Below are 27,617 nucleotides of genomic sequence, written 5' to 3' on the forward strand. Positions count from 1 at the left end.
CACGTTAACCCTTTTCCTTCCCTTTGGGGAGGTTGCGTCTCTGTCGTTGCTGTCGAAGAACGGTGTTGGGTTGGTGTCGGGAGCGAAGAAGGAACCCCCTCCCTCCCTGTCTGTCTCTCTCCCGATTTCTTCCCCCCAACGGAGATTTTTATTCTCTCTCTCTGCAACAGGCGGGCGCTCTGGTAGGGCTCTTTCTTTCTCTACCTCTCTTTAACCCTAAAAGATCTCTAGTTGCTATTTTTTTCCCTCTCTTCTTCACTTTCGATGTTGTTGGTCAATCGGTGTTCGTCGATTTCTTTACTGTGTCGTTGGTATCGTTCGATTGATCGATCAAGCCGCTTCTTTTTCGTGGTCTTCGATGGGGAGATTCGTGGTTTAATTTGGTCGATTTCTTTGGTAAAATTTGAGCTACCAACCTCCGAATTAGGGTTTCATTGGGTGGTACCTGGATGCTAACATTGGGCGCGCAGCCCCTGTATTTCGATTTAAGGTTTTTTTCCTGGTCTCTGTAGTTCCTCTTTTTTGCTTTGTTCTAAGGGTCACTTCTGCTCTCTTTTCTCTCTGTGGAAGCCCACACCTCTCTCTCTCTCTGTTGCAGAAAGGAATGGAGTCATATCCCCTTCTCGTCTCCGATGCGGAGAGGAGGAAGAAAATTAGGAACCCTCCGCCGAGGAGAGGCCAGATTTTTCGGTCAATCGCTCAATCGGTTGCTGATGTAGCATCTAAGGTCGTCTCGGCTGTCGCCGGAAGCTCCACCCCCAACTCTCCCGCCAGCTCCAATCCCCCCAGCGCCTACTCGTCGAAATTTAGTGTTGAAACGGGAAGATTCCAGCCTGGTGTTTCTCCCACAGTGTGTCCCCTCTTTCAAACCCCGGTTGGGCATGATTTCTAGCAATAGATTTTTTTTTATTTTTCTTTTTCCTTCTCAAGTTTGTAATTACTCTTTTGATAAGAGAGAGTTTTGGTGTATAGAAATGGCAGTTTTTTTTTTATCCTTTTAAATGTAAATACTGTTTTTAGCTAAGAGAGTACACGGGCCGGATTTGGAGGATGCGATCCTATTGTCGATTTGCCTTTAGTTCTTGCGGTGAATAAGAAGAAGACCAAGATGCCCAATCAGATTCGAGATTTTATTGAAACGGAGAAAGAAAAGAGCAAGGATTTTTTTTTAATTTTATTTTTTTTATTTTGCGATGGATATTATCCATCGCTAATATCCGTTGCCAATTTAGCGATAGATTGAAGATGGATATTTATCTATCACAAAATCAAATTTAGCAATGAGCTCACAACGGATTATGACATTCGTTAATCCGTTACAAATTAGCGACAGAAGTAGCGACAAATCAGTTCTGTCGTTGATTAGCGATCAGAAAATTGCAATGAACGCTATTCATCGTTAATTCATCTTAAATTCGTTGCTAAATGGATTAACGATGAATTATCGTCGGATAGCATCCGTCACTAATCTGCATTTTTCTTGTAGTGTCTCTTGTAAGAAGCCCCCACCCTAAGAGAGGGTTCGAACCACTTAGGGTTGTCAATGGGTTGGGTCAGGGTTGACCCAGACCTGCCCGCATAACTAATAACCAGGTTTAAGTTCAGGTTTTGTCGGCTCATGAAAATAGAATCCAAAACCTAGACTCACAAAATTTTGAAAAAAAATGAGAGAGAGAGAGAGGGGCGATTCGACAAAACCAAAGCATAGTGACACGAAGATCGAAGAAGCTTTTGTTGGCACCTCATAGAATGAGCGGTGTTGTGGGTGAATGATTACTATAATGCCAAAAGAAGTTTTTGATAGGAAATTTGTTGCCTATCAGTAAAGATTTTTTTTTTATCAAAAATCATATTTTAAAAAAAAAATCTCATTTAAAACAATTGAAAAGTTATAATTTTTTTCTTTTCTACCTTCACTCTTCCTACTAATTTTTCACTTTCAAACAAGGTGGAAGGTTAGGCTCCTTTTTTTGGTTCCTATTTATCTATTAGACAAGCAACTAACTCATAAGTGACCCAAAGTATTCGACTCATGGTTGGACCATGCAGGCACATTATTGAACCACATAACTTTTTCTTTTCTTTTCTTTTCTACTGCATGCTTTGGTGCTTTTAGTTGCACGTTCTGTTCATCTTTTAGGATGAACGTTGTTAAGAGCAAGTTTTCATGAAAGGAAGCCCCAAAGGGGTTTGGTGCAGTGGAATGAGGGGCCTAAGCCATGGGTGTCATGCATCGCGTCGTGTCGTGTCGTTACCATAGACCAAGAATTTCGTGACCGATTGAAGTGGGGCGATTGCACAAAGAGACCTTTCACGTTAACCCTTCTCTTTCCCTTTGGGGAGGTTGTGTAGAGAAATGAGGGTAACAAAAATTTGCGTGGAAGCAATATAGGAGCTAACAAAGGCACAATCAAATCACAACACAAGGGTTTACGTGGTTCGATCAACACGACCTACATCCACGGGGCACAAAAAGAATAATCCACTATAATAAGAGTAGAGAGTACAATGTAGAGAGTGTACGTCCAATAGCTTGCCCAAAGCTAAAGAGAATAACAACAAATAAATCACAGGAAGAGATGAATACAAGATTACCTCTCGGGTGCACAACCCGAGTCAAAACCCACACCACAACCAACACCTTTCTCTGAGGATCAATACGTGGTGTCGAACCTTCTTTCTTCCTTTTCTTCTCTCTACTCTTTCTCTCTCTTACTTCTTCTCTCTCTCTGCACATTGAACAAACCACTCTGCTCTTCTCCACATAGCACACAACCTCTGCACCCCTATTTATAGATGCCATAGAGCCTTCTAGATGTGAACCTTCTAGGTGTGAACCTTTTAGATGTGAGCCTTCTAGATGTGAGCTTTCTAGATTCATTCCAGAAACCGAAGGACTTTTGGCCCTTCAACTTCTCTTACATTAATGAGAGGCAGTGGGTGGCTATTCCACTTCCCCATGTCATTAATGAGGGATAGGGCTGGACCTAACATGTTGCGTCTCTGTCGTTGCTGTCGAAGAACGGTGTTGGGTTGGTGTCGGGAGCGAAGAAGGAACCCCCTCCCTCCCTCCCTCCCTCCCTGTCTGTCTCTCTCCCGATTTCTTCCCCCCAACGGAGATTTTTATTCTCTCTCTCTCTCTCTCTCTCTCTCCCCAACAGGCGGGCGCTCTGGTAGGGCTCTTTCTTTCTCTACCTCTCTTTAACCCTAAAAAATTCTCTAGTTGCTATTTTTTTCCCTCTCTTCTTCACTTTTGATGTTGTTGGTCAATCGGTTTTCGTCGATTTCTTTAGTGTGTCGTTGGTATCGTTCGATTGATCGATCAAGCCACTTCTTTTTCGTGGTCTTCGATGGGGAGATTCGTGGTTTAATTTGGTCGATTTCTTTGGTAAAATTTGAGCTATCAACCTCCGAATTAGGGTTTCATTGGGTGGTACCTGGATGCTAACATTGGGCGTGCAGCCCCTGTATTTCGATTTAAGGTTTTTTTTCTCTGTAGTTCCTCTTTTTTGCTTTGTTCTAAGGGGATCTTCTTCTTTAACAACGATCTTGATTTTCGATCGATGTGAACGTTGCTGTTGTTGCTACTTGGTTAAATGCGTGTGAGATTCGTTTTTTTTCTGTCTACTTTGATTAATCAATTCATTGATCATGTGATTGTTTTGTTTTTCCTGAGAAGTCTGGATTGGGTACCGGTTTAGCCGCCCTAGAGCTGCGGCAACATGGCAATGAACGAGCGGAAGATCATCGATCTTGAGCAGGGTTGGGAATACATGCAAAAAGGGATCACCAAGTTGAAGAACATCCTTGATGGGCTTCCTGAGCCGCAGTTCAGTTCAGAAGACTATATGATGCTCTACACGTATCCTGACTTCTTTGGTTCTTTCGTTTGGAATTTCCTTGTTTTGTTTCGTGGCGGGATTCGTTGGTTTTTGTCTTGGTTGATGCCTTGAATCCTTTACTCTTTGTACAGTACAATCTACAATATGTGCACTCAGAAACCTCCTCACGACTATTCGCAACAGCTTTATGACAAATACAAGGAGGCTTTCGAAGATTACATTACTTCAACGGTAAAAACCCTTCCTCCCTATAACGACTATCATCAGACTAACAAATTTTCTTGCTGTTTTATAATGATGGATTGCTTTGCTGTTATTGTTTTGTTTGTGATTCGTTCACGGGGCTTGCTTGTCATGTAGCTATATTTTATCTGCTTCTTCCTGCTGTAATCTCTCGTAGTTAGTTTCCCCTTTTGTCTTAATGCCCTCTATGTTATAGCATAAACTTATTTTGAAAGAGTCATTGGCATTTGACTTAGCAGCATGCGTCTCTCACTTTGCAGATGTGGGGAAGCTAAACTACTTTTTTAAGTCTGTCTCCTGCTTGAATGTCAAAAACTTATGTCTGGGCATGCAAGTAGTAAATTTGTACAACTCCAGGATAACGGTTCTCCATTTGTGAGATCATATTATATCAGAATAATGGTAGCTACCTCTCGGTTACCTTTATTCTGTCACGAGTCATGCACCAAATGAATGACACTCTATTCCCTGAATTGGCTATGTTGGAGTTCATTTTTGGAAGTATAAACATTCCAGCACAGGGCACCTCAGTTTGCTGCTGCTATAGAGCTGGATTCAGATGGCTGAAGTCGGCAAAGTTGGGCAGGAGAAGGGTTTTTGGGGAACAGGGTGGCAGGGGGGAGGGAACTCCCTCACTTGAAACAAGCTCTTCCAGATTGAACCCTGCTAGACTTATTCCCATCCCTACATGTTTGCTTACTTCTGTTCCATAAGGTTCGTAGTGGGGATAGGTTGTTGCAGAGGAATAAACCTATGAATTGTGATTGTCACGAGCTTACTTTTTTCAATAAGCTAGTGTGGCGTGATAGTCTTTTCTTATCGTTGCAAGCCTATCTAGTGCTCTGTCACGGGCATAGAATGCATTGCAAACCCGCGAAGCGCCAAGCTAATCAGCCTAACGGCCAAAGGCCGCGTACCAACACTTTTCCATATGCTGAATCATTTTCATTGGCCCTGCGCACCACCTTGTGCGCAGCTACCTAACGGAAGCTGATCAAGCACATTTCCAAATGCGCATTCTATGTAGTCCATGCCGCTTAATGCATAGCCGTCCCGTACCAGCTATCACTTCCGAAAGAGGCACAAATTTTGCCTTAGCCTTGCGTGCCATGAAGCGTATTGCAGCTCCATGCACACGGCATAACAAAACCTCGCCACTGAAGGAACAAGACCTTGCGCCCCCCCAGTTCGAAGACCTGTTGATGATTGAACACCATAGCGAAGAGCCCTACTCAGACTCATTTGTTGGCGCCTAAGCATTCACTCGCCTAACCTCGAGTCACCACACTCAGTTGGAACCACCTAAGGTGATTACTGGAGGAATTAGCCCTAACCCACACACACTCTCATACATCCAACTGCTACGCGTGGGGAACTCTTGCAAGCCGAGAGGTCCTTAACCAAATCTCCAAAGGCAACATCCTCTGATCCGCTGATACTGCTTAACCGAACAACGCTCCACATCTGTGTCACCATACAACGATGCACTAATGATGATATCGATGCCTATCGCATGCCGTGCTACCACCGCACGTTACCAATCAAGCGAACACATATCGTGCATTTCTACACTTGATGCATTTTTCACTCAGTAGAGCTCCGCACTGCACATGCCCCATTCCGAAAGATCGACTCAGGACATTCTCCCTCACCCAAAACCATTGTCGTCCTCGACAATGCTAGTGCTGCTAAGAACACACTTTTCACTAATATGTCAATTTTTCTTTGTACTTATTTTTGGTTTACTCTTTTTTTTCAGCCTACTCAACTTGTTCTGGTTTACATCCACCATCACCGCAACCAGACCGTCTTCTACTTTATCAACATCGAGCATTCTCTGCTCATGAGACCCCCAGTCTCATACACAAGCAAACCGTCTTTATGCTCATGGTTGGGGTGCCTTCCAACCCCAAAAAGGGCAAATTCAAGCCTTTCGTGGTCCTCACAGAGAAAGACGATCACCAATGCGTGTTGTAGGGATGTCAACTTCTTTAAGCACCAACTTGCGGTTTTCTATTGGTCCAAACTAGTCCTCAAGTGGGAGATGTCTTATTGCGTATCACCCCAAAGTGGTCCTTCAAAGCGTCTTCTTGGGCACTCGTCCTCACATGGGCACCTTTGACCCAACGTTGAAACTCTCTTTCCGAAGCCAGCACACTGTACTCTCTCTCAGAGTCATCTAAACGTTCCCGCAGGAACCAATAAGCCACAAACAACTTTTTCTGCACACACAATCTATTGAGAATTTGACAACTCAAGAGACCAAAACAACGAGCATTCTGCTCAACGTGAGCACTTCGCTAACCCACAATCTTAATAGAGTATCTAGAAGTTTAATTAAGTCTCATATACCCAAAGGTGCAAATCCATCCAACCGAATCCAACATGCATTCCCTGCATGCATAAGGCAAACATCATGTTCTACCTGTGAGCCTAACGCACAACTTGTAGGAATCTTTGGCTTATCTATGTTCCCTTAGTCAACTGAATAGCAACCTTACACTTCTGCTTATCATCGACAAGATGTTTCATACCATCCTGCCAACATCTTGCTTCTGTGCTCGGCCAATCACACTTCAGATGGGCAAAATTACGTAACTAAGATAAACCACCACTGTCCTCTTCAGTGTCGCACACAATGAAGAATAAGGTCTTCGTTAATCTTTCTACTCTGATGCCAATTATCACTGGCCTATTTCCTTCAATAGGCCAGCGCGACGTGATGATCCTTCCTTACCGCCACAAGCATACTTATTGCTCGCTTGTCAGTCGCAGAAGCTTGTAATCAGAGTGCAAAAAAGAATAGAGAGAGAAGAATTGCAATCACAAGAAACAATCACAATGAGGGTGAACAAAAGAAAACTCAACACATTTAATTCATTCACAATTTAGCCCGTAGGCCTCTTACAGTTCAGGAGTATTGATTAACCTGAACGGGGCAACTTACATCAGACTCAACGAAAGCAAAACAGACTCTAGACGCAATTTTACAATGTAAGTCACAAGGGAACAATGATATTATGTTGGAATATGACATTCTTTTGTAAGTGGATGTAAATAATTTTGTATTTTACATAATGAATAAAGGTAGGGAGCCTCTCCCCCAGCGTTTTCCTTATGGAAAAAAAGAATAATGGTAGCCTGGAACAAGAGTATCTGACTAATCAACATCTGGTGGTAATTCTTCCTTGATACGATTGTAGCTTGTATGCTTCTTGCCTATTGTGCTAGGACAATACGTAGTATATCCACTATGTTCGCATTGTTGAAGTATAGGTGGCTTGAGTTTGCTTCCTGATGATTTCCCAATGATTTATGGCTCAAGGCTTTTGGAGCCTATCGGGAGCCTTTAGTTAAGAGAAGAAGCTTAGCATTGTAGTAAGGATACAGGTTTCAGTTGGTTTGGTTACTTCCTGTCATAGAAGTGTGAATTATGTTCACAGAAAATTATAAGTGCTTATTTTTTCTAATTAGGACTTTGATTTGTTGAAAACCAACTAACCAGAGGATATAAGCAATTGTCACAGTGAATCCATAAATGGTGCAAAATATGAATGAATTGGACACGGATTGGCCTAGTAGGATATGGGAACACATAGGGATTCACTTATATGTACCCAACCGATGATAGAGCTTTAATTGTATCCACCTCATCTTAGATGGATGTGGTTGTGGACGAACCCAAACCAGTCTTGTATGGCATATTCTCATATCTAGCGATGTCTTCTGTTTTCTTTTCAATGAAAGGATTGAGTTCATTTTCACGTCTCTGCTTGGCTTTGATTATTCTAAATGCCTTTGACCTGTTTTGCTATTGTTGATGTTTTAATTTGTATCCTAAAATTTCAGTTTGCTTTGTTGGTTGTGCTGGTTCATAATATTTTGTTAAGTATGATATTTTATATATATTCATTTGGGGATATATTATCTCAATTACTTGTATTTGTTAGTATGAATTTATTTTTGTAGCTGTTCTGTTCCACAAGGTGATACATGGTCCTCTTAGTATTCAAGCCCCCTATCTGTTTCTCAGGCACTTCCCTATGTTAGACTTTCTACCTAGGAGCTTCTTTTGATGGTCCTGTGTTTTCTCAGCTTTTACATTCTACATAATTGCATTATTGTTAGACTCGTTCATGATCATGATCCTTAACTGCAATATAACCCTTGTATTTTAGAGCGTATGTTTCTTTTCCCCATTATTTGCAGTACCTGCAAAGCTGGGAAGTGGTAGAAGATAGCCATTAACCATCCTTGTGATATGATGCTACCACTTTAAATCCTTTATAGGCCAAGAATAGTTTTTGAGATCCTAAGCCCTTATTCTATGGGGCACCTTATGTTGCAGTCAATTCTCAAGGCAGAAAGCTGAAAGAGTAGGTGTTGTAATGCTAGCCATGTTAGACAGCCTGCTCCCGCTGTTTCCTAGCTCTTGTTGTGCCTGAGGCTGGTGTGACAAATGTAGTATTAAGCAGTGTTGTAATTCTCATATCATATCATATGATAAGATACGACATATTGGCCCTTGAGCCGATATGGTTCATGCCTGTTGAGATGCATCAGCTTATATTGTACGAAATAGTCATGCATCGGGCTATATCATATGGTACATGCCATAACGTACAAGTTGACAATTGTTGACAACTTAAAGTACGGTTAGAAAAGGTGGCGTCCATTCACTGTTGGTGGGGGAAGGAAAAGGGAGGATGTTATAGCTAAAACTAAAAGGGTTATGTTGACCCCATCTTCACACCCACAAGCTGAAAACTACCTTCTTGAATTTTTGGATCAAATTACCTTACAGAATTGGGGATTCACCCAACATTGAGTCTTACAAAGTGATTTTTTGTGCAACATTATAAAAAAACTGAACATTAATTGCGAGAGATCTGCGTTCTTTCCACTCTTGGTGCTCTTTCAAATCTGCCAAGAAGGGCATGGGCATGGATTGCTGCCAAGCCACTACAAGATATTATCTCTGATTTGGAACATGAAATGTTTGATGATTCATAATTACAAAGGACTAGTGTATGTTTTTAGGGGCTTTATCCTTAATTCGTCTCATTATGTAACTTCTATGTAATTATGAATTTTGATAACACTAGAAGGGGTAATATTTTTGTTTTAGTTATTATAATTATGTTCCTTTGCTTATTTATTCATGTCAAATTATTTGGTTGTTCATTGTTATATATTTGTTGGTTTGTTTAACTGTTCCTTGTTCATTAATATTTAATATGTTTCAATTTAAGTAGTTTACCTCTAAGTGTATTTAATGTTGTAAACTTCCAGTGATTTTAGTGCTTCTGTTCTGATTTAATATTTTTTCTTATATTTTTTTTTAGTTTTTAAAGATCTTTTGGATGTGTATCTTATGATATGGTAGCATATCATCTGGTATGCTTTTTATAACATTTGTTTTTGAAACTCGATTGTTGACATTAGATAAGGTCAACCCTGCTTAATGGATCTGCTGGTTCTCTTGTTTGTGCTTCCCTTTGCAATGACGTGAGTAGTGTGACCACCTTCCTTACCCCAGTGGGTTGGTTGATGACAGAATTGCGATTGGCTTTCTTCTCCCATCTATCTCGCCATAGGTCCTATTCCAAATTTCTATTTTCGATGATAGCATTTATTCGGGTTGGTGACAACATAAAATACTTTCAGTTGAAAAAAAACTGTTGTTTATATGTTTTTCCTGGTCTGGCTTAAACTGATAGATGTGGTCATCAATGGTTGCAGAAAGAAGAAATATTTCATCCTCTAGTTAGTGACATAAAATGCATTTTTATCTGTTTGGCATTCTAATCATTGGCTATTTTTTCAGTGGTATATCTTGCCTTCTTAGAATCAAGCTCCTGATGCCATTTTTCCTATATGGTTCTTGATTTTATTATTTCTGATAGTTGTAGACAATAGAATACAAATGTCCTGTAACTTCTCCTTTACCTTGCTTTTCTTTCCAAGTATCACACAGCTGAGCTTCTTGACATATTTTATTTATGCTGTCCCTATTTCTGCACAAAAAAGGTGATGCCATCTCTACGGGAGAAGCACGATGAGTTTATGCTGAGGGAGCTTGTGCAAAGGTGGTCAAATCACAAAGTCATGGTTCGGTGGCTTTCACGATTCTTTTATTATCTTGATCGCTACTTCATTGCTAGGAGATCACTTCCACCGCTTAATAAAGTTGGCCTCACATGCTTTCGTGATCTGGTAATCAAGCACTATATTTGTGTATTTTAATATGTTTTGCTTTCTAATTTGTGTGCAAATTTCTGAATCTACTCTTAAATCTGTGGAGTCTCCTATTTTGGTTGGATTGCAAGTTGGGTATGGGTTTGAGCTTTTGATATAGTCTTGGCACCTAAGTGCTGCCTCCTCTGTTCAATGGGTGTTTTAGTCCTCGTACCTGCCATATGGGTTAGCCTGGGAGAGACTGTCCAAAATGCCCTCATTTTTCATTCTTGTGGCAGTAAGACTGCTTCTTTGACATGTTGTAATGGCTGCTTTTTGATGTTTGCATGACTATATATTTCAATTTTGTGAATGCCAGGTCTACGAGGAGATGAATACCAAAGTGAGAGATGCTGTAATTGCTTTGGTATGTATGAAGAATACATTGAGCACATGAAAGAGTATGACATATTGCATGCTGAGTTCTATTTTTTGTGCTTTCTTGCCAGATTGATCAAGAACGTGAAGGAGAACAGATTGACAGGGCCTTGTTGAAAAATGTTCTAGACATTTTTGTGGAAATTGGAATGGGCTGTATGGATTGCTATGTGGCTGATTTTGAAGATGCAATGCTTGGTGATTCTGCTCATTACTATTCTCGGAAGGCTTCCAATTGGATCTTGGAAGATTCTTGTCCAGATTACATGCTAAAGGTCACTGTTTAATGTTTGGGTGTTCATTGTGTATGTCAGAAATATATTGATAGTTTATTTAGGAGCTATCTATTTGGATTTGCAGGCTGAGGAGTGCTTGAAACGAGAGAAAGATAGAGTATCACATTACTTGCATACGAGCAGTGAACAGAAATTGTTGGAGGTATTTTGTTAGCTGTCTGTTTCTGATCTATGTTGAATTACCAACTTTTTCATAAGGAGAAAGGCTCTTTAGATCATCAGTAATTGTATGCAGGCTTGAGTAGCTGGAAGCATTTACGTGCATATGCATGCAAGCTGATTATTTGCATTGCATAGATATCCCTGAAATATTTCTACCCCAAAGCAATGTCATTCCCATTTCATGCATCATATTTTGCTTGGTGTTGCAATTCAGCACTCGGTTCATCTTGATCACTTATGTCTTGAGTTCTGAAGACTGAACAAGCTCATGCATCTTAACTTGCTTGTCATCCGGTGTGAGTTTCTCAAGTTCATTCAGTCTCAAGAACCAGGCACACATTGGATTTCCTCTGCTCTAGTGCAAGAATCAAGTGCTTGATCATAGGTGTTCAAGTTGGATTATGGATTTCTGGTTATTGATGCAGCATTGGTACTGGTTCTTATCTAAAATTATTCTGTTTGGTTGATTGCATCAGAAAGTGCAACATGAGCTATTGTTCGTGTATGCAAGTCAGCTTCTTGAGAAGGAACATTCTGGATGTCATGCTTTGCTGAGAGATGACAAGGTGATGCTGCTGGATTTGTGTTGAGCATGAGTTTCCGCATTGCCTTTTTGAGTACAGTATATGCTAAATCTGTCTGCTTTATTGTTTCATTGTAGAGGGAAGATCTTTCAAGAATGTTCAGGCTTTTTAGCAGAATAAACAAGGGCTTAGATCCAGTTTCTCAGATATTTAAACAAGTGAGGATCTCTCATTTTTCCTTTCAATTAACGTACACGTTCTCTCCTGTTCATTTTGCAATTGAGATTTTTTTATTTAATTCAGCATGTTACGGCTGAGGGGATGGCCTTGGTAAAGTACGCAGAGGATGCCGCAAGCAACAAGAAGGTATGGTCTTAATAATAGTTCTCTCTGGTAGATTGAATGCTGTAATAGCCATGTGTATGCTTGGTTTTAACGTTGACATGGAAGGCAAATCTTTAAGTTTATTTATCCATCCAAAAAGATCTCTCTGGACCGCATTTCTTGCATTTTCCTACCATGTTCATTTTAGTTCTGACGATCACATCACTTGGGAGAGTCCTTTTTATTTTTATTCTAATGTTGTGTGTTAATGAATCTGCCACCTGTTTGTCTTATAAAAATTCAGTATCAGTGGACATCAAAGTATAGTCATATTTGACTTTCGTGGATGGTCATATTTCATAAATTTGAGTTTGTCCACTGCTGTAGATATTTGGAAGTTTTTACTCTTTCATTGGCAGCTGATGGTTGAAAATTAAAATGCATACTCTCAGTGGTTACAAAGGTGTTAAGGGCAATAGTCAATCCATGCCTGTCTTTTATTTGATCAGCTGACAGTGGTTCGTGAGACATTGAATGACAGAGAGGGCTCTTTATGAATAATTTAGAAAGATCAGAACCTTTGTTCATTTAATATGCATGAAATCTCCTTTCCCCCATTTATTGAATTTCATCTATTGTTACAAAATGGGGCAACATTGGAGATAAAACAACTCGTTCAAGAGAACTACATCTGATGAGGCTATAATAGCATTAATTGTTGACAAATACTTGAAGCAAGTAACCTGATGTATGATGGATCTTGGTGCATGGATCATGACTCTTGATGCCTACAATGTCAACAAACCACTAGGCCAAATTATTAAATGACCCTGAACTTAATAAGACTTGGCCGAGTCATAGAATGACTCAGCTGACATATATGATGTATTTATTATGAGCAAATCGTCCACTGTTATCGGACAAATGTCCGTCACTGATCATGCGTGGATCAGCGGGGGACGTTTTCTTAAATTGAAAAACAACAATTAGCGGCGGTCACAACCGCCGGTAATTATCGTTTTTTTCCACCCAGACAATTAGCGACAGTCATGACCGCTGCTAATTGTTGCAGATTGACGCTGGGCGCATGTTTGACCACCCGCCCGATGATTGGGCGTCAACTATTACGCCCAATCGATGTATATTATATATAATATATATAAATAATATATTTGCATAATAATGTAATATATACTTTGTATACGTAATATGTATATTATAATTCACACTATATGTGACATAGTTATACAATATATACAGACATATTATGTACATATTTTATATAGAAATAGAGTGAGTCAAGTCGTGAGTGACTGGGTTTTGAACTATGTCACATGGGTGCGGGTGTGGGGGTGAGGCACTTTCAAAAAACTTGGGCGCGTGGCTGCGGGGGTGCGGCAAAAATATAAAAAATTATATATATATATATATATATATATATATATATATATATATATATATATATATATATATATAAAGTCCAAAAGTTGGACATAAATGACCCTAGGTACGTTGACTGCACCCAGGGTCAGGTTGACCACATCGGGTGCGGGTGCGACACCTAGTTGGCGAGTCCCTGTGACATAGGTTTTGAAACTATTTAGCATCACAAATAAGATGGTATTCAATGGGAAATATATGCTTTGTATTGCAATTGACTCATCTTGTGTTAGTTCACAAGTTGACATTTTGAGTTTCTTCAGTGTAACAAGGAAATGCTTCTTTTTTTTTTTTTTGTGTGTGTGTGTGTGTGAACACTTCTGCTAGAGTTATCTTGAAGGATCTATGAATTGCGAACACACCTTGAAGTACTCCAAGAGAACTATTCCTTGACATGGTTAAAGTGCAAGGAAATGACGGGTTCATCTGTGTTTTATGGATTTAGATCTTTAGCCTCATTGTCTTGGTCATTTTATCTGAGTACAAAAGTGATATGCATAAACAAGGTTGTGCCTCCTGTCTAGACTATTTAGGTATACTTTAAAAGGCTTTAGTGATTGCCAATTGAGGAAGTGTCATGAACGTTCAGTGCTCAATTAAGTAATGGCAGTTTGAATGTCCTTCCAATTGAATTTGTTTTTATGTTTGGAGGTCCTTCATGTTAGTTCTTCCAATTCCTGTTTTATGATGGTAATCATCTACGATAGTTATATTCTTTCTCTGTTGGCGAAGAGTATCTTGTCTGAAAATTACAAGTTGTTTGAACTGAACCTTTTGTCAAGCAGTCAAGCACCCTCTCCGGCTACCATCCATTTTCCTTATGAAAGATGAAACATAAGCAATGCATCTTTTGTCCCGGTACATTAGGTTGGAATGGTGCAATGGAACAAAAACCTCACTTGGAACCTTGCTAAAAAACAAATCATACATCGTCAATCAAAAGGTTCAGCACAAAGTCTATTTCTTTCTGTTTGTTTCATCATGAATCTAGATTTATGTGATTAACAAACATCTTCCTTTCTGGTCTGGTGGAGGGCTCATTATTGCACCTTGGAAGTGCTATAGAACAGCACAGTGTAGATAGACTAGACAAATCACTAAGTGCACACCTTAGTTGGAGAGAACTTGAAATTGCTTTATTAGAGTCAAAAGCTAAGATTTTTGGCTTCATAAATCTTAGCCTATTGGAGGTTGATTTAGGGCCTCTTTACCATATGTATGGTATCTTTAGTTATAGTAACTAAGGTCTTTGGTATTAAACTGAGGAACTGAACTGGGGTATATAATTATGTTGCTGGCAAATGAAAAGAAGCTATACTGAAAAGTTTCCATGTTACTAAACATGATGCTGTTAAGACCTGGTGTCATGAAACTGCTTTCTGCTTTCAAGTTTCTACCTCATTTAAGAAAAGGCTTGTCATCTATGTAACGTGGATACTTGTACAGGACTCCATACTGGTGTTGTACCTGGTACTGGTACTGGTACTGGTACTGGTACTGGGCACCACTAGGTATGGGCGAACTAGCTTTCAAACTTGACCCATTTTATCCATCTTATGATCCAATCAATGTATAGTCTATGCTCAACATCAATAGTATCTATGTCAGCTATATAACAAACAACAACAACTACACCTTCATCCCAAAACAATTGGGGTCGGCGATATGAACCAAAAAAGAAAATCATTCTGGGTCTTCCACATGAATCCTTCTCCTCCAATCATTTCTATCCAATGCCATGTCCTCGGTGAGGTTCAAAGCATTCATATCCTTTCCTATCATCTCCATCCAAGTCTTCCTAGGCCTACCCCGACCTCTTTTAACTAATATATTTTCCCATTTCTTCGTCCTTATAACTGGAGCATCATTAGGCCTTCGCCGAATATGTCCAAACCACCGTAAACGATTCTCTCTCATCTTATTTTCAATGGGTGCAACGCCTACCTTCTTACGTATCTCCTCGTTTCGAATCTTATCTTTTATTGTATTTCCACACATCCATCTAAGCATACACATCTAAGTTAGACTCATTTTTTGAATATGATGTCTCTTGGCAGCCCAACATTCCGTACCATATAGTAAAGCGGGCCTAATAGTCATCCTATAAAACTTTCCCTTCAACCGCAATGGCATTCTACGATCACACAACACTCTAGTTGCACTTTTCCATTTCATCCACCCAACCTTTATCCTATGATTTACATCTCCATCAATTTCTCTGTACTTTTGAATGATAGATCCCAAATATTTGAAACAATCATCCACCAGTATTTCTTGCTCACCAAGCTTCACTACACTCCCATCACTACTTCGTTGCTTACTGAACCGACATTCCATATATTTTGTCTTACTCTTACTCAACTTAAAACCTCTTGCTTCCAATGTCTGTCTCCATAATTCTAACTTAGCATTAACCCCAACTCTAGACTCATCAATCAAAACAATATCATCAGCAAACAACATACACCATGGCACATTTTCTTGAATTGATCTCGTAAGCTCATCCATCACTATAGCAAATAGGAAAGGGCTTAAAACAGATCCTTGATGTAACCCAACCGTTATAGGAAAATTGGTTGTCACCCCTCCACAAGTGCGGACATTGGTTACTACTCCTTCATACATATCTTTAATTATACTAATGTACTTGAGAGAAACACCTTTCTTCATCATTGTCTACCAGAGAACGTCCCTAGGTACTCTATCGTATGCCTTCTCCAAATCAATAAAAACCATATGCAAATCTTTGTTCCTCTATCTATATCTCTCAATAAGTTGTCTAAGAATATGTATAGCTTCCATAGTTGATCTTTCAGGCATAAAACCAAATTGATTCTCCGATATCATGACAACCTTCCTCAACCTAGACTCAATCACCCTCTCCTTAAGTTTCATAATATGACTCATGAGTTTTATACCACGATAGTTTGTGCAATCTTGTATATCACCCTTATTCTTATATAGAGGCACCAAAGTACTCTTCCTCCATTCATTAGACATCTTATTTGTCTGCCAAATCTTGTTAAAAAGATTTGTCAACCATTCTAAACCTTTCTCTCTCAAGCATTTTCAAGCCTCGATAGGTATACCATTTGGGCCAACTGCCTTTCTTGATTTCATTTTCTTCAAAGCCTCTGCAATTTCTTTCTTTTGAATCTTGCGCATGAAGTCACAATTCATCTCACGAAAAGGAATGGAGAAGTCTCAAAGATCCTGAGCATGACTTCCATTAAATAACTTATCAAACTAATCTTTCCATCTCTCCTTAATCTCCTCATCTTTGACTAAAACCCTTTGCGTTTCATCTTTGATACATCTAACTATACCCAGATCCCTCGATTTCTTATCTCTCATCTTTGCAAGTCTATAAATATCCTTCTCGCCCTTTTTGGTATCCAACTTGTCATAAACCTCTTTATATACCTTATCCCTCGCGTTTCGAACTATTTTTTTAGCTTCTTTCTTTGCTATCATATACTTCTCCAAATTCTCATTATCACGACTCTTACTTAGATTTCTATAACACTCTCTTTTAACATTAATAGCTAATTTGACATCCTCGTTCCACCATGATGTATCCTTACCTAGCGGTGCACTGCCTTTAGACTCACCCAATACCTCCTTAGCCACCTTTCTCATGCCATCCGCTATCTTATTCCACATTGATTCTGAATCCTCCTCGAGATACCAATCAGCTTCCTTAACTACTTGCTCTACAAACATTCCTTGTTTAGCTCCTTTCAGTGCCCACCATTTAATTCTAGGATCTATCCTATGTCTATCCCTTTTGCGGCATTGTCTAATTCTAAGATCTAAAATTAAGACTCTATGTTGTGTAGCTACACTTTCTCCCGGTATAACCTTACAATCGATGCAACAACCCCTATCTCTCTTTCTAAGTAGGAAAAAATCTATCTGACTCGTATTAACCCCACTTTTAAATGTTACTAGGTGAGACTCCTTCCTAAACCAAGTGTTTGCTAAGATCATATCATAGGACAAACCAAAATCTAAAATCCTTTCTCCACTTTCGTTTCTTTCTCCTATACCGTAGCCTCCATGGATACTCTCAAATCCATCTCTACTAATGCCTACATGTCAATTAAGGTCACCGCCGATGAAAAGCTTTTCTCCATAAGATATCCCTTGTACTACTCCATCTAAATCTTCCCAAAATTGACGCTTAATGGAATCATCTAAACCTACTTGAGGTGCATAAAAACTAATAATATTAATAATATCCGTACCTAATACTAATTTAATAAGTAAAATCTTATCACCCTTCTTACGGACCTCAACTACATTATCTATAAACTCACGACTCATAACAATCCCTACTCCATTCCTATTCCTATTTATTCCTGTATACCAAATCTTATATCCCCAAGGTTCTATCACTTTTGCTTTCTCACCTACCCATTTGGTATCTTGTAGATATAAAATATCAATCTTTCTCCTACACATAACATCTACTAACTCTACCAACTTACCAGTTAAAGACCCTATGTTCCAAGTGGCTAACCTAATTTTATGGTCTTGAACTAACTTCTTTACCCCCACCCGTCCAACAAAGTGAGGGAACCCTTGCCTATTTGACACCACACCCGGGCGCCGGTGTGAGGCGTCGCTTCTGAGCGACGACCTAACAACCCTTGCCCATTTATCACTGCCTCCGGGCCTATAGAGTACAACGTGTCACTCAGTAGGGAACGCCCCAACGAAATTCTCATATTGGTTCATATTCATAGGGTATGACTAAGTTTTTATGCTGGCTGTCACTGGCCTACTGCAACCCTCCTCCTTTATCCGGGCTTGGGACCGACAGTGTATAACTAAACAGTTATACACAGGCAGAGTTATGTCAGCTATATATTTGTTAACTATGTATCTTTGATATTTAATCTTTCAGTTTGTAATTCTATGACTTATAATCTAGAGTGTTTTGTAAAATTTAACGTAATTGTGGGTTTTTTCATGTCTCTCTCTCTCTATATATATATATATATCCGCAGCCATGTATCCATCTTTTTATAAATTTCCATGTGGTTACATTCGAACTGGTGTTGTACCTCGTGCCCACACCTGCAACTATGTGGAGTAGCATGTGATGCATGTCTGAAGGCAATCCACTTATAACTTTTAGGAGATAAAAAAACATAAAATACATGGTTACATGAACATTTAAGAGGAACTGGATGCAGTAAAAGAGATGTTAAAATGCATAGTTTGGCGGAACATGATTTACTGTCATATAGTAATTCAGAGGTAATAAAATTATTAGCATCCTGGTCTGTCAAATCACCAATGCGAGATAAGCAAAAGATGGAAAAGTTGCTTTTATGGGTGCTGCTCGCACTTGTTAGCAGGCATTTTCTGATAGACTTAGAAAATACCTATACTGATACAGCTTAATCTGTATGTAAAGTCCTATGATCAATTTTTTGCCTACTCTTCCTCTGATTATTAATGAAATACTAGAAGAAGGGGGATATAAATTTGTGTGTAATGAATAGCAACATTGTTGCTTTTTATTACCATAATTATGAAGTTGATAATCCAGTGTTGGCATGTCTCGCAAAATTCAGTTTATGTCTATATTTGTGTCACTGTACTTGTGCATGTAGTAGTTTTTGTCTTTCCTTCCAAGTTCCAATCTAGAGTGACGTGATCCCTTTGTTATACTGTTTGCTAATAATGGTATTTTTTTCTCAGGCTGAAAAGAAAGATGTTGTTGGTTTGCAAGAACAGGTATTTATATTTTGCTGATATATGTCTTAAGCCATCTATGACTGATTACCATCAAAGCTGAGTTCTTCCCCTCATCTCCAGGTTTTTGTTAGAAAAGTTATTGAGCTTCATGACAAGTACTTGGACTATGTCAACAACTGCTTCCAGAACCACAACCTTTTCCATAAGGTCAGTTTGATGAAAATACCTTTTCATGTGGTATCTAATCCTCTATCCTTTCCTTAGTGTGAAAACTGCTTTGAGCAGTCGTATTTTGTGAAGGAAACGATGAAGGAGTAAGGAGAGAGAACAGGCTCTTCTTGGGAAATCGGCAGCCACTTTTTTTCTTAATGACTGCAGCACTAATACATCATTAACTTAATAGGGTTACAGTATTTTACATGGACAAAACTGCCCTGTATTAGTAATACATATTACATTAAACTATAAAACATGTATGTGCTATATCGGATATGGATCCTCTACTGGATCCATATCCCCATATTCGTTTCATGTTCTAATACCCTCCCTCAAGTTGCGCATGGGAGTGAACCATGTGTAACTTGTTCTTCAGATACCAGAGACGGTTACTTGTGAGACCTTTTGTGAACATATCAGCGACTTGGTCTTCTGAAGACACATAAATCGGTTCAAATTCTTTGTCTGCTATCTTTTGTCTGATGAAATGTTGGTCAATCTCAATATGCTTAGTTCGACTGTGATGAACATGATTGAACGCAATTTGTATAACACTTTTATTATCACACATAAGAGTCTAACTTGAGATATTCTCTTTCATCTCTGTAAGTAAATGCCTAATCCAGGTCACTTCTGCTGTGGTGGCTGCCATGGATCTATACTCTGCCTCTGTGCTAGATCTCGTCATTGCCTTCTGTTTTCTGCTATTCCATGAAACAAGATTTCCTCCAATAAAAACACAGTATCTTGAAACAAACCTCCTCTCATCTGGGTCCCCTGCCTAGTCTGCATCTGTATAGGCCAATATGTCATGTTTTGGTGTTTCCCATGAAGATTGTACATATGTGAGTCCATCACCCACCGTGCCTTTTAAGTAACGAAGAATGCGTTTCACGGCATCCATATGACCAGTTTTCGGTTCATGCATGAATTGAGATACTTGATTTACAGAATAGACAATGTCTGATCTAGTAAAAGTGAGGTACTGTAGCATGCCCACTAAACTGCGATACTTGCCTGCATCAGGATATAACTCACCATCACAAAGATTGAGTTTTTGATTGACAACACTGGGTGTGGGCAGAGGTTTGCAATCTGTCATTCCTGCTTTGGCCAGAAGGTCAAGAGTGTATTTGTGTTGAGTTAATAGCATTTTTCTATCATGTCTGTCCACTTCTACACCAAGAAAATATCTCGGTTCCCCAAGATCTTTCATCTTAAATCGCATACTTAGTAAAATTTTGATTCGTTGAATATGGTCTAGAGCATTACCAGTGATCACTATATCATCAACATATATAAGTGAGAAAACCATAGTGGTTCCATCCTTATATATGAATAGAGAATGATCTAGTTGGGAGCAAAAAAAACTGTGGTTCTGAATCTCTAAGGAGAAGCTTTCAAACCATGACCTGTAGGCTTGCTTCAAACCATACAATGCTCTGGTTAATTTGCATACGTATTCTTTTGGGTCCCCTTCTGCATAACCTTGAGGTTGCTCCATGTAGACCTCTTCTTTTAAATCCCCATGAAGGAATGCATTTTTAACATCAAGCTGACTAAGGGTCTACCCATGTTCAATTGCGAGACCAAGAATAATACAAATAGTTCTCATTTTCACCACTGGGCTGAATGTCTCATCATAATCTTGGCCATATTCTTGAATAAAACCTTTGGCAACAAGACATGCCTTGTATCGTTCAATGCTACCATTCGATTTATATTTAATCTTATATACCCATTTTGAGCCAACAACATTCTTATCTGGAGGACGATCAACTATCTCCCATGTTTGACACTCATGAAGTGCCTCAATCTCCTCATTTATCGCTTCAATCCATTTATTAAATTGACTAGCTTGACAAAACCCAAGTGGTTCCTCGTGTTTTTCAATCTTGGATAGAAAGATATGAAAATCCATAGAAAAGTTGTCATAACTTACTTACCCATTTTTCAATAGGATGCCTTATCCTGCCTGATCTTCCAGGTGCCTCTCTGTCGTTGGCCAATGCCATATGTTCTCCGACAGGTACATCTATTTGCTCTTTGGATCTCCTGGTATAGACATTTCCTTTGTATCTCAGACATTCTATTTCTGATACCTTATCTGAAGCCGTCTCATCATGTATGCTTTCAGGAGCCAGAGTAGTATGTTCTGCAACGTGTGAAATAAGTTCAACACTGAGCCATGGATCATACCAATTAGCAGCTGCATCAATATGATCACGATTGTGATCAGCTTTATTTCTCAGAAAACTATTTTCATCAAAAACAACATTTCTGGAGATTCTGATCTTCTTACTGGCAGGATCATAGCACCTGTAGCCCTTGTGTTCATCTGCATAGCCTACAAATTGGCATATAGAGGCTTTGTCCTGAAATTTAGTTCTCATGGATTTGTCGATATGTACATAACATGCGCATCCAAAAACTCGTAATTCATCATAATCAGGATGTACACCAAAGAGAACATAATAGGGAGATTGATTTTCAAGGATAGGCATAGGAAGACAATTTATCACATGAGTGGCAGTATGAAAGGCTTCTGTCCAAAGACCAATATGCAAGTTACAACCATGCATCATACTCATTGCACTTTCCACAATGTGTCTGTGTTTGCGTTCAATAATTCCATTTTGCTGTGGAGTGTACGGGCAAAAAATTCTATGATGTATCCTATTATCTTGGAGAAAATCTAAAAATTCTTTGGAGGAATACTCACCACCTCCATCACATTGGAGAGTGAATATTTTGGGAGAATTGGGTTTTAACGTAGGCATAAAAGTGATGGAAAATAAGGAAAACCTTCGATTTGTGCTTCATAAAGACTATCCAGGTAAAACGAGAAAAACTGTCAATAAAGGATACATAATATTTACTTCTAGAAGAAGAAGGATTGGGGGTTGAGCCCCAAACATCGAAACATATTATCTCAAAAGGCATGGAAGCTCTTTTATTTATTTGATGAAAAGGAAATACATGACTTTTGCAGACCTGACAACTGGGACACACTTTGTCTTTCAACGAAGGTGAAACAGACTCTGAAAGGAAACCGTTGGACACTAATTTTTCAATAAAGACTTGACTACAATAACCAAGACGCGAATGTCAAAGATCTGACTTATTACATTTGGATATACTTAAAATGCTTTTAGAGATATGATCGGACTTGGGCTTCAGGACACTGGCGGCTGGATCTTCATTGAAGATATACATGTTGCCACATTGCTCTCCTTTAGCGAACATCTCTTTCGTTTGAAGATCCTTGATAAAGACAGAAGTAGGGGTAAATTCCACAGATGACTTGGTGGAGTCAACAAGCTTAGAAACAAAGACAATATTTTTCTTAATGTTTGGTTCATGAACAACATTAGATAAAGGAATGGATGAAGACTCAGACAAAGGGATGAGGACGTTGCTTACGTTTGAAATAGGGTGGTGAGTCCCATCTCTAGTTACAATATTAGATTTTCCAAAATAGGGAGTCAAAGTAGAAAACTTACCTGCGTTGCCAGTGACATGAGCTGCTGCCCCAGAGTCTACATACCATATTCTATCATCGTTCTGTTTCAGATTCAAGTTGGCCATAGCATATAAGAGAAGATCTTTAGCATCATCACTGACCCGAAAAGTACCTGCAATTCCTGATGTAGCAACATTTCTATTGTTTTGTGTTCTATTACGATTTTGTGGGTTGAACCAGCAGTTGGCTTTGATGTGAGCTCGTTTGTTACACTGGTAGCATGTGACAACATTTTTTGAAAAGCTGGCAGTGGAATTTGGTGTAGGTAGCAACCCACGTTCACCCTGGATTTGGGCTCCCCTGCCTCTACTACGCTCTCTTTGTGCACGATTAGCAAACGTCCCTGTGACAAGAACCTCATGCGTAGATGATTGCCCTGCTGAAGCATCAAATATGCTTTTCAAAGACATCTTGTACTGGAAGAGTTTAGCACGTAATTCCTCAAAACTGGGCAATGAAGACAAACATAATAAAGAAGTGACAAGTACATGATACTCTAATCCCATGGCATTCAGTGTTTATTGTACCTTTTCCTTATCTGACACTGGATATCTAACAATGGCTAATTGATCTGTGATGCTTTTGATTTGGTTTAAAAATTCAATAATGGTCATTGCCCCCTTCTTTAAAAGCTGAAATTCACGCTTGAGAAATAACACCCTAGCCTCAGATATCTGAGAGGTCTGAGCTAGAGTCTCCCACAATACTTTAGATGTGCAATCATCATGAATATAAACCAAAACGTCTTGCGATAGTGTGGAAGTGATGTATGTGACGAGGGCCTGATCGCGCTTCATCCAAGCAACAAATGCAGGGTTGCGAATGATGCTTGACAATGCTCCATCCTCTTTTGCTTCGAGTGTGATAAATTCTAGAGGCATTGGAGTGGAGCCATCAAGTGACCTGAAAGATCTTGACTTCGAATAAAAGGGGTAATCTGCCTTTTCCACGTTAAATAGTTATTTGTATTCAGTTTTTCCGAAACTAGCGGACCCAAGAAATTGGAAGAAAGACCAGAATTGCGTGAAGTATCCATTTGTAGACTTATGACAAAAAATCGGCTTTATGACAGAGAGGGAACTGTGACTCAGCTTTATGATTTATAAGAGTGCCTGGATCTGAACTGCTATCATAAAATGACACAGCTTTATGATTTATGACAGAAATTGGTACCCAAAAAGGAAAATGAAATGAAGGGAAGATGTGAACAGCTGGTCTTTAGATATTGTTTCAGCTGTGTAGGATGCACAAAAGATCTGAATGTATTCAGATCTGTGAATGAATGAGGAAGGAGAAGGCGTGACCGGCACTTGCTGAACCAGATTCACGTGACTAGGAAAAGTCACATGAAATACGAAGAGAAATAAGGTCTGCTGTGCGTGAAACAAGAAAAGAAGAGAAGAGAAAAAGGTCTGCTGTGCGTGAAACAAAAGGAGAAGAGGAGAAGGAAGTCACATGGAATAAGAACTCGGATTTTGCGTGAACCAGGAAGAGAAAAAGAAAGGTCTGCTGTGCGTGAAACAAGAAGAGAAGAGGAGAAGGAACTCGTTTTTTTAAAAAAAAAAATGAAAGGACAGAATTAATGAAGTGACCTGATGAAGAGAAGAGAGACTTGGCTTGTCATGTCCCTGATGAAAATCCTCTTTTACGCCCAGAGATGCTGTGGCTTTGATACCATGTGAAAACTGCTTTGCACAGTCGTATTTTGTGAAGGAAACGATGAAGGAGTAAGGAGAGAGAACAGGCTCTTCTTGGGAAATCGGCAGCCACTTTTTTTCTTAATGACTGCAGCACTAATACATCATTAACTTAATAGGGTTACAGTATTTTACATGGACAAAACTGCCCTGTATTAGTAATACATATTACATTAAACTATAAAACATGTATGTAGGGATGGCAGTGGACTGGGGACAAGGTCTTAACCCCCGCCCTGTCTTAAAATTATGCCCTTCATCCCCGTTTCATATCTTTTCATCCTTGGTTCAAACGGGGCGAGGCGGGACAGGGCCCCGTTCTTCCTCGGTCCACTGCCATCCTTAAAGAATGAGAGAAAGGTTTACTAATGGAGATCGGGGATGGTGCGGGGTGGGAGAAAGCGTAAGTCCATCCCTGCTATTTTAACCTCCATCCCTGTTTCCTGTCCTTCATCCCGGGTCCAAGCAAGACGAGATGGGGGTGGGGTCTCGCTTTCCCTTGGTCCACTGCCATCCCTACATGTATGTGCTGTATCGGATATGGATCCTCTACTGGATCCATATCCCCATATCCGTTCCATGTTCTAATACTTAGAGTATTTTTTGCTTCCACAGGCACTCAAAGAAGCTTTTGAGGTCTTCTGCAACAAGGGTGTTGCAGGCAGCTCCAGTGCAGAGTTACTGGCAAATTTCTGTGACAATATACTCAAGAAGGGTGGCAGTGAGAAGCTAAGTGATGAAGCCATTGAGGAGACACTGGAAAAGGTTCGATTATTTTGAAGTTAATTGTGTTCTATCGCTGGCTCTGATCAATTAATTCATAGATCTGTTGACAACCTGCAGGTTGTGAAACTACTTGCTTACATTAGTGACAAGGACCTCTTTGCTGAGTTCTACAGGTAAAATTGGCCACTTTCTGCGGTTGGCTTTTGATTGCTCTTGCCTGTTGCTTTATTGCTTGACTTTGTATGCTATTATCCTTTTTGACTGTCCTGAATATGTTTGTCTGTCTTGTAATTATTATGGTGGTCTACATGCAGGAAAAAACTGGCAAGGCGGCTTCTGTTTGATAAAAGTGCAAATGATGATCATGAGAGGAGCATTTTGACAAAGTTGAAGCAGCAGTGTGGTGGGCAGTTCACCTCAAAGATGGAGGGAATGGTACAGAGGCTGCGTCTGAGATTGTCCCAGTTAGTCATCTCTGTCAAAGTGTTATTTATTTCCTATGGTTTCATTTTTTGTGCAGGTGATGGATTTGACATTAGCGAGGGATCACCAATCTCACTTTGAGGAATATCTTAACAAAAACCCGCATGCAGATCCTGGAATAGATCTGACTGTCACAGTGCTTACTACTGGATACTGGCCTAGTTACAAATCCTTTGATTTGAATCTTCCTGCAGAGATGGTATTTATGAATTCATCTACCTTAGTATCTCTAGGGACCATTAGCTGTTATGGCTCCTCATCTGTATTTTGCTTCTGCAGATCAAATGTGTAGAGGTTTTTAAAGAGTTCTACCAAACAAAGACGAAGCATAGGAAGCTTACATGGATATACTCATTGGGGACTTGTAATATCAATGGCAAATTTGAACCAAAGACTATGGAGCTTATAGTAACAACCTATCAGGTGACCGTTTCTTGTGATTTCTATCATTAGCATTGAGTGTGGTAGTTTCACTTGTTTGTGGCTGATTTTTTTTAATCTCCCCTTGTTTAGGCATCGGCACTGTTGCTTTTCAATGCATCAGATAAGTTGACCTATTCTGAGATCATGTCCCAGTTGAACCTGACGGATGACGATGTAGTTAGGTTACTTCACTCACTCTCGTGTGCAAAGTACAAAATTCTGAATAAGGAGCCCAGCACTAAAACTATTTCCCCGGCCGACACCTTTGAATTTAATCCCAAATTCACTGACAAACTGAAGAGGATCAAGGTTCGGTTGAATTCTTGTCGCTTTTTGATAATTTCTTTTTGCCCCCTTTATGATGCTTTTTAATAGTGACTTGATAATGAATGAAATGCTGCCATTGAAACACAGATTCCTCTCCCTCCTGTTGACGAGAAGAAGAAGGTCATTGAAGACGTTGACAAGGATCGGCGCTATGCGATTGATGCATCAATTGTGCGAATAATGAAAAGCCGTAAGGTTCTTGGTCACCAACAGCTGGTAATGGAATGCGTGGAGCAGCTGGGGAGGATGTTCAAGGTATTGACAAGTGACTTGAGTCCAGACTGCTGGTCACAATTGCTTATAATTCATGAGAAATTCATGTTCACTAGACATTTCAATTGAATTCAGTTGCACATTGGCCTATAAAGCCATTTGCATGTCACCCTATTTCTTTTAATCTGTCTACTACCAAGTCTGAGAGTGATATCATCTAAACTGAGCTTTATTTTGTTTGATGGGCAGCCGGATTTCAAAGCAATCAAGAAAAGGATTGAAGATTTGATCACAAGGGATTATCTTGAAAGGGATAAGGATAATCCCAACATGTTCAGATACTTGGCATGATCGGGCACGTTGATTCTTTTATGGAGGGCTAAGTTGGGTTTCCTTTAGGAGTTAGATGCTGGCATGGTTGCAAATTTGTGGGAGATAAAGACAGCCCATGAGATAATATTAGATTCACTCTAGTGGTATTTGTATTGGTCACCATCATGCTCTCTGTAAATGGCATATTCAGGCTGACTAAGCGAAGACTCCTTTCTACTGTGACCATATCCATCTTGTAAAGCGTTCTCCATGTGAAAGTTTTGTGGCTTGGCCAGCCTCGTTGTCATTTCTTTGCCAGGTTCTCTCAGACCTTGCTTTTTCTCGTCTTCCTCCCCTTGAAATTTTTTAAAATCCTACTCTTCTGTACTCTATTTTCATCGTACTTGATTGTTTTTCTGGCCATTTTCATGCTTCAAAACAGTTGTCTTACTATTATGGATAACAGATTATATTCATTTCCTCTTTGCCCGCAAGGATAACAGATGTTAATTTTCTTCTGCTTGCGATTCATCCTACTTGAT

General features: G+C 39.6%; 1 protein-coding gene across 2 annotated transcripts; it reads left to right on the forward strand.

Moving 5' to 3' along the window:
* Nucleotides 1-27,602, forward strand: LOC149820569 (cullin-1). 2 transcript variants are annotated; one of them, XM_089982984.1, is made up of 20 exons: nt 1-182; nt 3,680-3,862; nt 3,974-4,073; nt 10,116-10,301; nt 10,642-10,689; nt 10,772-10,975; nt 11,061-11,138; nt 11,635-11,724; nt 11,820-11,900; nt 11,986-12,048; nt 19,159-19,194; nt 19,276-19,362; nt 25,207-25,356; nt 25,435-25,490; nt 25,632-25,752; nt 25,838-25,999; nt 26,080-26,223; nt 26,314-26,532; nt 26,638-26,805; nt 27,013-27,602. In XM_089982984.1, the coding sequence occupies exons 2-20, from the start codon at nt 3,723-3,725 to the stop codon at nt 27,112-27,114; spliced, it is 2,235 nt and encodes a 744-aa protein (XP_089839110.1). In that variant the 5' UTR covers nt 1-182; nt 3,680-3,722; the 3' UTR covers nt 27,115-27,602. The 2 variants fall into 2 exon arrangements, with proteins under 2 accessions (XP_089839110.1, XP_089839111.1); XM_089982985.1 differs by lacking the exon at nt 1-182 and adding an exon at nt 2,980-3,173.
* Nucleotides 27,603-27,617: the final 15 nt, after the last annotated feature.

This window comes from Nuphar pumila, chromosome 12, assembly GCF_984573655.1.
Source record: "Nuphar pumila chromosome 12, dmNupPumi1.hap1.1, whole genome shotgun sequence".
Taxonomy (NCBI): Eukaryota; Viridiplantae; Streptophyta; class Magnoliopsida; order Nymphaeales; family Nymphaeaceae; genus Nuphar; species Nuphar pumila.

Excerpts from the sequence above, each read along its gene's own strand:
- LOC149820569 (XM_089982984.1), top strand. The coding sequence starts at position 3,723 with ATGGCAATGAACGAGCGGAAGATCATCGATCTTGAGCAGGGTTGGGAA. Across the intron at positions 4,074-10,115 it reads AAGATTACATTACTTCAACG|GTGATGCCATCTCTACGGGA; the intron begins GTAAAAACCCTT and ends TGCACAAAAAAG. Across the intron at positions 26,806-27,012 it reads AGCTGGGGAGGATGTTCAAG|CCGGATTTCAAAGCAATCAA; the intron begins GTATTGACAAGT and ends TTTGATGGGCAG.